This window comes from Castor canadensis, chromosome 11 (assembly GCF_047511655.1).
Source record: "Castor canadensis chromosome 11, mCasCan1.hap1v2, whole genome shotgun sequence".
In the NCBI taxonomy this organism is placed as follows: Eukaryota; Metazoa; Chordata; class Mammalia; order Rodentia; family Castoridae; genus Castor; species Castor canadensis.
This window is the reverse complement of record NC_133396.1, coordinates 98,653,185-98,663,767: the sequence shown is the minus strand read 5'-3', so window position 1 is coordinate 98,663,767 and position 10,583 is coordinate 98,653,185. Positions and strand designations below refer to the sequence as shown.

At 40.7% G+C, this 10,583-nt stretch overlaps 1 protein-coding gene across 2 annotated transcripts; it reads right to left on the bottom strand.

Moving 5' to 3' along the window:
• Positions 1-2,990: 2,990 nt before the first annotated feature.
• On the bottom strand, positions 2,991-10,317 carry Ccdc190 (coiled-coil domain containing 190). 2 transcript variants are annotated; one of them, XM_074047620.1, is made up of 4 exons: positions 9,852-10,317; positions 8,608-8,929; positions 4,130-4,247; positions 2,991-3,863 (listed from the first exon to the last, which is right to left on the bottom strand). In XM_074047620.1, exons 2-4 carry the CDS (start codon positions 8,801-8,803, stop codon positions 3,287-3,289), a joined length of 891 nt encoding a protein of 296 aa, XP_073903721.1. In that variant the 5' UTR covers positions 8,804-8,929; positions 9,852-10,317; the 3' UTR covers positions 2,991-3,286. The 2 variants fall into 2 exon arrangements, with proteins under 2 accessions (XP_073903721.1, XP_073903720.1); XM_074047619.1 differs by having other exon boundaries at positions 8,608-8,806; positions 9,852-10,315.
• Between the last annotated feature and the right edge of the window lie 266 nt (positions 10,318-10,583).

Here is a 10,583-nt window from a genome sequence, read left to right as displayed (position 1 = left end):
TCGTGAAAAACCCACTTAGAAGTGGGATAAATCACTTGAGAACTCACCTGTGGAGGAAGATTGTGCTTGAGATAGGAAAGGCTTGAGTAGAAGACAAGGATAAGGAACATACAGGAAAGGGCTTGGGTAGTTTGTGAAGGGAGTTCCCTAAACTGTGTGTCCCTCCCTGTTTTCATGGTGAGTGTAAATAAAGTACTTATTTGTGAACTATTTTTGTTTTTTTTTTTGTTCTAATTTGCCTTCCCCTGCTGCTTTGCTTCTTGAAGAAAATGTTGGAAAAAGAAGATTTCTTGTGTTATTTCCATTATTGTGTCCACATTAAAGCTCAAAAGCTGTGCTAATAACACCATTTCTTACAAGGCCAATTCAAGTCTTGGTCTTCAAGTAGCTGGTAGTGTGGTGAATGGAAAGAGTATGGCAGAGGAAATTGAATAGACCAGGGATCATATTTGGGTCTGCCATTTATTAGCAAGTTGCCACCACTCTACTCTCAATTTCCTTGTCTTTAAAATAGGGATTAAAAATCTATTTTGCAGAGTTATGAGGATCAGTTGGCATGTTGTATGAAAAGCATCACAATGGTAGATGATACTGAAAACATGGGAGCTATTATGAATGATTATTTTTAAATGTAAGGCATCTTTTTTTTTCTTTTATTATTCATATGTGCATACAAGGCTTGGTTCATTTCTCCCCCCCGCCCCCACCCCCTCCCTTACCACCCACTCTGCCCCCTCCCTCTCCCCCCCAATACCCAGCAGAAACTATTTTGCCCTTATCTCTAATTTTGTTGTAGAGAGAGTATAAGCAATAATAGGAAGGAACAAGGGTTTTTGCTGGTTGAGATAAGGATAGCTATAGAATGTAAGATATCTTAAATGAGAATTAAGTCTGTGTTATTAAATTCAAATTAATTAAATCAATTCATAATTAAATGCAATTAAATGTGAATTAATCTTTATTTTTGACCATTTGTAATAATAGCAATTTGGGGTTCTTTATTATTTTTGATCTAAATAATTTTGTTCTCCTCTTACACTGTTGGTGGGAATGTAAACTAGTATAACCACTCTGGAAAAAAATTTGAAGGCTACTTAAAAAGCTAAACATTGATCTACCATTTGATCCAGCAATTCCACTCTTGGATATACCCAAAAGACTGTGACACAGGTTACTCCAGAGGCAACTGCACACCCATGTTTATTGCAGCACTGTTCACAATAGACAAGTTATGGAAACAGCTAAGATGCCCCACCACTGACGAATGGATCAAGAAAATGTGGTATCTATACACAATGGAATTTTATGCAGCCATGAAGAAGAATGAAATGTTATCATTCGCTGGTAAATGGATGGAATTGGAGAACATCATTCTGAGTGCGGTTAGCCTGGCCCAAAAGACCAAAAATCGTATGTTCTCCCTCATATGCAGACATTAGATCAAGGGCAAACACAACAAGGGGATTGGACTTGGATCACATGATAAAGTGAGAACACACAAGGGAGGGGTGAGGATAGGTAAGACACCTAAAAAACTAGATAGCATTTGTTGCCCTCAACGCAGAAACTAAAGCAGATACCTTAAAAGCAACTGAGGCCAATAGGAGAAGGGGACCAGGAACTAGAGAAAAGGGTAGATCAAGAAGAATTAACTAGAAGGTAACACACATGCACAGGAAATCAATGTGAGTCAATGCCCTGTATAGCTATCCTTATCTTAACTAGCAAAAACCCTTGTTCCTTCCTATTATTGCTTATACTCTCTCTTCAAGAAAATTAGAGATAAGGGCAAAATATTTTCTGCTGGGTATCGAGGGGATGGGAGGGAGAGGGAAGGGGTGGAGTGGGTGGTAAGGGAGGGGGTGGGGGCAGGGGGGAGAAGTGACCCAAGCCTTGTATGCACATATGAATAATAAAAAAAAATAAAAAAAAAGATAAGTAATTTTGTTCCTTCAAAATAGCTCCAGGCTAGATTAGAACACATGTTGGTGTTTAATGTTATAAAAGTCCTGGTGACACCTGTAGTCCCAGCTACTTAGGAGGCTGAGTATGGAGGATCACCTGAGTCCAGGAGTTCCAGGATAGTATCGGCAACATAGGGAGACTGTTTCTAAAAAAATCAATTCAAAGTAAATAAATGAATAAATAGGTCCCAAATGCATTCTTCTAGTATTAAAGAAGATTTGAGTTTACTCACCAGTAGATGGCTGACCTTGTATAAGTTGGTTTTCCTAATGGAGTCAGTATAAGAAACAATTAAATGATAAAAAGTAATGATGATTTTATTCTACACTTAATTAGCTGAACAGTAGGATTAAAATGCATGGAAAATGAACTGTTGTCTTCGGGTGACTTATGACATCACTTATTCTTAGTGTGACATTTGGACTGGATGAGTAGGAAACAAAGTTTACTAAATTCATGTGACCTGGAGACTCACCTAAAACATTTTTTTGACACAGGGTCTTACTATGAAGCCCAGGCTAGCCTTGAACTTGCAAACCTCATGCTTTTGCCTTCTGCAGTGCTGGTATTACAGGAGTAAGCCACCATGCCCAGTTTGAAACAATGTATTTTTAAAGAATTTAGTAACTCTTATTTTATAGTAAGATGGTTCTTGATAGATGCTGATTTGATTGTTATTTTCTTTTATTAGGGTCCCCAAAGTTTGATATAAGCAGGTTGAAAGTGGGAAAGAGAAAACGAAAATGGAGCTACCTGGAAAGGAAGGAAGAAGAGGAGGGAGAGAGGGAAGGAGGGATGGAAAAAGGAAGTACCTTCAAAAAAGAGCACAGAGCTGTGGCAAGAAGCAGGTTTTATTTGTAGGCCATACCATAGTACGTATTTCAGCTGAGTTCCCGTGCTTACCACATGTGTAACTAAAATAAGGAGAAGAGTTATGCCATTGTGCCAGCAGGTGGCACCATAACCATCCCCTATAGGAAATGGGAGGCAATGAAAGTAGGACTCTATTTAACTTTCAAGAAAAGTTCAGTCATTAATGCATATTCTTATTTTTGAAGACATTAGAAACACATATCCTCAATTTAAAATATTTTCAGAAAATTCATCCCTCTATTCATTTTTCACATACTAGCTTTGTTCATTCAAGGAAAGACTGTATTTCTCTTAAATAGGTGTGACTTGTGTAGATTTGAAATATAATTGTTGTGCAATTTCTGTTTGCCTGTTTATTTCTCAGTATTGCTTACTGTGGTTATTTGAGGAGCACACTTCCTTGGTGATTATGGTATATGCTCCCTGGTGATTAGGGTACATTAAATAACTAGAGAGAAAGGAACTTATATGGTACCCTGTTTTCACAATCCTTTCCTGCTCTGGACTGTGATGATTCTCTGTGCCCGAATATCTCCCCAATGCTAAGCAACCTCTCAGACTCAGGAGGGACCCTATGACGGATATAGTGGGCATTTTTTGCTTTTGCAAATAACTCTAAGAAAGTTGGTTTTATAGACTCGCCTTGGAAGCTTCCTGCACATTCCATAGAATGTGGAAGAGTTTCTTTCTCTCCATTCCCACTAGGCTTTGGATTGACATCTTTTGATCCAGTTTCATCAGCCTGTGCCATTCTGCTATCACCAGCTGGGCTGGAGCCAGGGCCTTGTTCTATGGTGTTGGTGGAAACCTCTTGATCTTGACATGGAACAGAGGTGTCCTTGGGTGAATTTACAGAATCTTCCTCCTGCGCTTGTGGTTTTTCTTCCAGGAAGCAGGAAGTTCTGCAACTCTGAGATCGCTCCTGCTCTTTGCTCCTTGTGGGGTCTTTGAGGCCAGACTCATATAAAGGCTGCATCTGGGACTTGTTTTTGTGTATTTCTGGAGTCATATTGGTTGCCAGTGCTCTAGGAAAAGAAATAAAAAAGGAGATATCTCTGGAAACTGAGGAAGGGGCCCATATTTAGATCTTTCAGGATTTTAGATCATGACCCCCTTCAGTGTGACATCAACTGAGGTGATATAGTGAGTGAAAGTGGGATGGAGGGTGAGGAAAATGTCTCTGCTTAAGAAGAGAAAGGCAGCGTCTTCTTAGGAGAAGAATGTATTAAAGAAGTTATTTGGGCAGTAGGATTTGATGTCATACCCATGAGTTTAATAAGCATTTTCTTACCTAATTTTAGGTACAGGGACTCTGTGCTTCTGCCTTCCCTGTGGCAAGAGTGGGAGAATACCTGGCCTCGTCTGAATTCCACTTCCAAAATAAGAGGTGAACCTTTTCTTGATGATATCTGCTTGGAGTTAATTAAGAAGTGAGTTAATATGGACTGAATTGTGTCCTCCTTGAATTTTGTATATTGAGATTCTAACCCTCAGTGCCTCAGATTGCTACCTTATTTTAAGACAGGCTTTTTATAAAAATGATCAAGTAAAATGAGGTCTTTGGGGTGGGTCCTAATCCATGATGATAGGCATCCTTATAAAACTTGAACAGAGACACACAGGGAGGGCACCATGGGAAGGAACATGGGGAGGAGATGCCATACACATGCTCCTTCCAAGTGCTCCTTCCTCACAGCCTACAGAAGAGCCAACCCTGCCACTTTGACGTGGACTTCCAGCCTTCAGAACTGTGAGACAATGAAGTTCTGTCCATAAAGCCACCCAGTTTGTGGGACTTTGTCACAGAGCCCTAGAAAATGGACAATAAGAAAAAAGAGCCAGAGAGTTGGAAACTGGGCTTCTAGAGAACTTAAATGTGGACATCTTTGGGTCCCCGTTACACACCAGGATGCTCTAGTATAGTGAATGAAAACAAAAAATCTTAAAGTTGTTCCAATGTTTACCTAGAACATGTCAAAGACTATTTAGAAACACTGAGATCAGAGGTTTAAACTTCCTTGGCCCATGGAGGTTTTGCTTGACTGTTTCAGTTGGCATGCACAGTGTTTTCAAAAACAAAATTACAAGATGTGAGCATTTTGTCCCATTCACCACAATTATATGACTTCCTATATACCTGTGGTAAGAGTTTGCAACTGTCAGCCATGAGTAAGTGGACTTCCCACTCATCAAGGTGTTTTGACATCTGATAGTATGTGCTATAAAGGACTCAATAGTTTTCAAGATATCTTCTAAGCTGGTCATTTGAGGTTGAAATTTTTGTATTTATTTGCTTTAACAGGAGTGAGTTCCTTAAAACTATAGTTGATAGGGCTGGGGATGTACCTCAGTAGTAGAGCACTTGCCAACATGTACAAAATTCTGGGTTTAATCCAAAGCACCATGAGAAAAGAAAAAAAAATCTACAGAGGTTCATAGGCACGAGGCAGAGGGAGAATGACCATGTAAGGGACCTAGAATTCACATGATACTTTCATCTGATCACTTCTTTGTGATACAGTTAAGATAAAAGATAGTCCTTTGTAGTACTCTCTTCCTTTGCACTATCCTTGGGGATATTTGGGGGTTCTTTTTCATGTAAGAACTTCATCAATTCCTTGTAAACTAAAGGATTTTGAACACTTTTCCTAGTTAGGCTGCTTTTTTGCACTTGAGACCTGGAGGGCTGAGGGGTTCAGAAGTAAACATATTTTTCCTGTGGTATTACTTTATACAGTATTCATGTGGTACTGTATCAACCTAGGTATCCAATTTAACCAGCACATTTGAGTGTCTGCTTTGTGCCAGGCAATTACATTTCTTATACCCTTGGACAAATAATTAGTCATAAAGCTTTGCTAATTCCACTTTCTAAATATCTCAACAATCCTCATTTTCCCCACCTGACCAATGCCATAGTTTAAGCGTTTAGATCATGGCATACATTGGGAATGCTATTAGATCTCTACACTGTCTACACTCTGAGACCTTTTTTATTTTTTAACTTAAATGCTGTAGCCATTGTGATCTCTCTAGCATTTGAACATTTATTCTTCCCATTCCCAAACTCTGCAGGGTGAAATCTAAACTCTTTTATAAAAAGACCTGTGGAGTTATTCATGATTAAAGAGACTGCCTTTCCTGCTTGGCTTCTCAAATCTACACATATACCTCCCCACCTCACATGCTACACTTCAGCAGTACCGAAAAATTTGTGAGAAGCCATGCTTATTTATGTGGCTTTGTACAAACTATTCTTTTCCTTCAGGAGTGGCTCCATTCCAGATGTCTTTCTGACAAGCTCTCATTCTCTTCTTCCTCCTAGAGTCTGCTCAAACACCATGTCTTTTGGTGCATCTTACTTAAGGTCCTGTGATAGATAATAGGAAGATTCCAGTGCACCATCCTACTTTGTCGATGACTCTAATTTAGCAATTAGAATTTTTGATGATAATGTTTTTGTAAGTCAAGCTACCCTCTAATTGAAATATGAGCATCTGTAAGGCAGAGACCATGTTTTCTCATAATTCTGTTTCAGCCTCTATCTGAGTAGTTGAAATTATTCTTTGTCTGGTTTGAGAAAAACCCAACACAGAATAATATGCCTTTAGTATCAGCGAAAAATGTGGATTTTGAACCTACTGATCCACAGCAGTACACATCTTAAAAATCCATTAATGAGCATGCAGTTGACCTTCAATGATAATTTTGTTAAATGAATCATGGAAAGACATTGCTGAACATAGTGTCTAATAAAAGCTGAGATAATATGTAACATTTCTTCCTCTTCCCCCTAATTTGATTGTTAAGAAGTCTGAGATGTAGAGAGGATCTGCCTTTCCAGAGAACATGGAGACAGTTGTCCCCGCACCAAAACTTGCAGGCTTTTGGTCTAGATTCACTCCACATCCCTATGACCAATGAAAATTCTCCAGTTGGTATGGACAGCCAGCTACGTAGATCCTGGCCTTTTATACACCCCCTGAGAGTAGGCAGCTGGTCTCTGGTGTCCTTTCCTGAGAATCAAGGTGGGAGTCATCCCAGTGGCTTCTCAGATTCTTTTCCAGCATGTGAACTCTCACTCTAGGCTGGTTTAATCATTTCTTACAGGCAGGGAAATTGAAAGCAGATGAGTTTGGTTCAATCAGGAGTCATCTCTCAAACCTAAGGAAGCTACAAATAATAAGCATAATTAGAAATAACTGAAGGTTAGAAATAATTCCCAGGTCAAATGTTTGGACATGACTCTTGGCTTTTTGTGTCTATTAAACTGTGTAAACCTTTAAGATTTTATATTCAATCATGTCACCTGGCTTTCATCTTGAACATGTCACGTCATTTTCAGAGCTCATGAATTCTGGCACCTGCATTTAGTAAGAAAGAATGGAGCTGCTTGGGAGGCTGAGATCTGGAGGATGGCAGTTCCAGGTCAGTATGGGCAAATAGTTCATGAGACCCGCTCTGAACCAATAGCTGGGTGCAGTGACATGTGCCTGTCATAGCAAGCTACATGGGAGGCTGAGATTGAAAGGATCCCAGTTCCAGACCAACCTGGATGAAAACATTTGCAAGACCCCATCTCAACAGAAAAAAGCTGGACATGGTGGCAGGTATCTGTCATCTCACCTATGGTAGGAAGTATAAAATAGGAGGATCTTGGACCAGGACCCTCCTTGGTCCAGGCCTGGGCAAGAAATGAGATCCTATATTTCCAAAACAACCAGAGCAAAAAGGCTGGAGGTATGGCTCAAATGGAAGTGTTTGTCTAGCAAGCGCAAAGCCCTGAGTTCAAACTCTACTACTGCTGGAAAGAAAGAAGAAGAGATGTAGTTTTGAAGAGCTGAGTTTATCTAGGTATGGTTTTTCTTTTGAAAAAGGAAAACTAGTTTCTACAAACTGTACAACTGAGACAATTCAATATAACTATAGAAGAGTTCAATTTGTAACAAGTTTATATTGTGGATCCGAGAACTGCTTCTACAGTACTTCCCTTGTGTTTAGATGCTGTTCCGAGTGCTCACTGAATTCTCAAAAAAATTTCTCACATAGGCAGCATCACTTCCATTTCACACGTGAAGAAACTGTGCTCATAATCCCAGAGAAAATGTTTGTCTTTTTTATAAAACTTTCATAAAATGGTGTAGGCTAGTGACTTGTGTCTTAGTAGCTATTAAATAAATGATTGTTAGAGCCAAAAGAGAGAGATAGGGCATAAAAAAGGTGAAAATAAAAAGAAAGAAGAATGAAAAATAAAATAATAAATGGAAGCTGGGCATGGTGATACATGCTTATAATCCCAGAACATGAGAAGCTGGGCAGGAGGACGGTGAGTTTGATGCCAGCCTCAGTTACTTAGCAAGATAGTCTCTCAAAAAAAAAAAAACAAAAAAAAAAAGAAAAAGAAAACAAATGAAAAAAAAAGAAAAGAAAGTGGAGAACTAAGGATTTAAGCAAGGAAAGCAAACTTGAAAGATGAAGTGACTGGAAACCTGAGAAGTGTTAGCTCAGGGTTTGTGAGTGGGAGGCTCCTCAGAGCTGTGGGATTCAGGGAGGACACGGGAGGAAGAGACAAGGAAGGCTGGGTGAGAGAAAATCCAGATGGAGATGGGAAGTTCTTGCTTTCTTGGTATCTGGGGCTCTGAAAGGGCCTCTGTCATGTGGTAAGCAAGGTGATAGGCTAACCCCTCCTCCCACCATCCTGCTACCATTTTCCCTCCTACCCCCAGCTTCTGGGGTAGGCTGCTTCCTGGAACCAACCAAAAGCCTTACCTTGCTGCAGCCTCTGTAGTTCTTTCTGGAGCTGCCTCTGCTCCCTGGCCAGCAACTTCATGTGATAGAGGCAGATGCCCTCTAATCTCTGTACTCTGAGGCTGAGCCTGGCTTCGGCCTGCTTGGCATTCTTCCTCTCCAAATCAAAGTGTTTATACAGTGGTCCCCTGACCATGTTCCTCTCCATCCTCTTCATGGACTGCAGACAATGCAAAAAGACTCTCGCCACCACTAACGTGAAAAATAAGGCCTAGATCCTGGCCCCTGGCATTTACTCAGCGGTCAGGGTTTGAAACATGGGTCTTTCTGAAGTCACAGCTGCCTAATCAGGTGAAGGCACTATTAGTAAATGCTGCCTGTAGTAAAAGGAGCTTTCAGAATGACAGAAAGATGGACAGTAAAGTCATTTCTCTGAACCTCAGCCTCCTTGCCAGTAGAAAAGTGATGGACAGTAGGCCTCCTACACAACCCCCAACAAAATTGCTATAAAGATGAAATGAGAACCACTTGGAGACAAAAATAAAAGTTCCCTAGGTATAAGAAGCATTATTTGCCCAGTAAGGGAAGTCCTTCACTGTGCCTCAAAGCCTCCCAATATTCTGCTCAGAGGTCTAGGGAGGATTTAGGGACTTAGGGCCCAGACATCCTGGGGCTCCCTCAGTTCATCTATTCACACATGCACAGGCTTAGTCAGGCTGTATTCCAGCCATGTGCCATGTGTTGTACTAAGAGCTGGAGGTAGTGGTAAATGAGACACAGTTCCTACTCATAAGGGGAATTCCTACTCACACTCACCACTCTGGAGTCCAGTCATTTATGAAAAATCTGAACAGTAAATATCTCAAAGAGTGGGCAGAGTGGGGTTTACTGACTATAAATAGAACAACATGCAAACTCAGTAGCATGAGTGGCACTCCTCTTCCTGCCCTCACCCATCTTTCAGTGGTGCCCAAACCCATACTAACTTCTATCTCCTTCAAAGTCCAGGACACTAACAGGCAGGAGAACATCTTTCCTCTCCTTTGGGTCCCTCCCAATACTCACCTCAGAGCTATTAGCACAATATGTGTGCAGAGTATAAGTAATTGCTATCACTAAAGCTTTGATAAAAGATCAGCTTTAAAAAAGAGGATAAAGTCAGTACACAAGGCTGCTTGATTTAAGAGTCTGTTTTAAGGTAGCTAGATTTAGAGTCTACAGTACAGACTAAACTTTTGTTGAAGAACTAGGTGAGTAGCACTTACCTGTAAAACCAGTGTTGTCAGCAGGAGAATGTTGCTTGTTTCTTTTGCTTTGTTAGGTTGAGTCTGGATTAATGAGTTTGTTTTCTTCCAGTAAATTTATAAGCCTAGTGTAAGGAGGTTGGGGGTTGGGGGGAGACCGTTGGAGAGGGCTGAATGAAGAATGTTGACTACACTTGAACGCTCTCTGTTTCCCTCTCTGTGCCCCCTGGACAGGAATGCTAGCTCTTTGAGCCATGGGCACCAGGGACTGGTGAAAATCCAGAGCTCTAAAGTGCTCTAAAGCACTCTAAGAGTGAAGGACGCCTGCCAGCTTCTAGCCCCAAAAGGGCCCTCAGTGATCCTTCTGGGTGGTGTCCATGGGAGCCAGGAATGAAAGCAAAGAGTGCCTCACTCTGCTCACAATCTCTTTTCTTTTCCACCTTCTCCCTCCTCTTTTGCCATACATCCCTTTTCCCCTCCTTCATTCCTGCTTCTTAGAAACCATGTCATGCCCTAAAAGAAGAGGAGGAGGAGGAGGAGGAGGAGGAGCATACTTGATTTGTTTATTCTGCATTATTGCACACAACCCTGACTATTCTTAGGCTGCGACCCATTTAGTGAAGTTCAGAAATTATTTAGATTTTCAATGTGGTGTAAGCAGCATTAGGCAAAGTGAGACTTTGCCTATCAACTTTTGTGCTCATATTTGGATAGTTGCAATAGAAGGCAGAGTTGAACTATTTGTTATATAAC

What these genes read in the sequence shown, in the direction of transcription:
- Ccdc190 (XM_074047620.1), bottom strand. Translation starts at nt 8,803, where the DNA reads ATGAAGAGGATGGAGAGGAACATGGTCAGGGGACCACTGTATAAACAC. An exon ending in ACTACAGAGGCTGCAGCAAG is followed by an intron (nt 4,248 to 8,607) that starts GTAAGGCTTTTG and finishes AACTCCAAGCAG; the next exon opens with ATATCATCAAGAAAAGGTTC. An exon ending in GTCCCTGTACCTAAAATTAG is followed by an intron (nt 3,864 to 4,129) that starts GTAAGAAAATGC and finishes TTCTTTTCCTAG; the next exon opens with AGCACTGGCAACCAATATGA.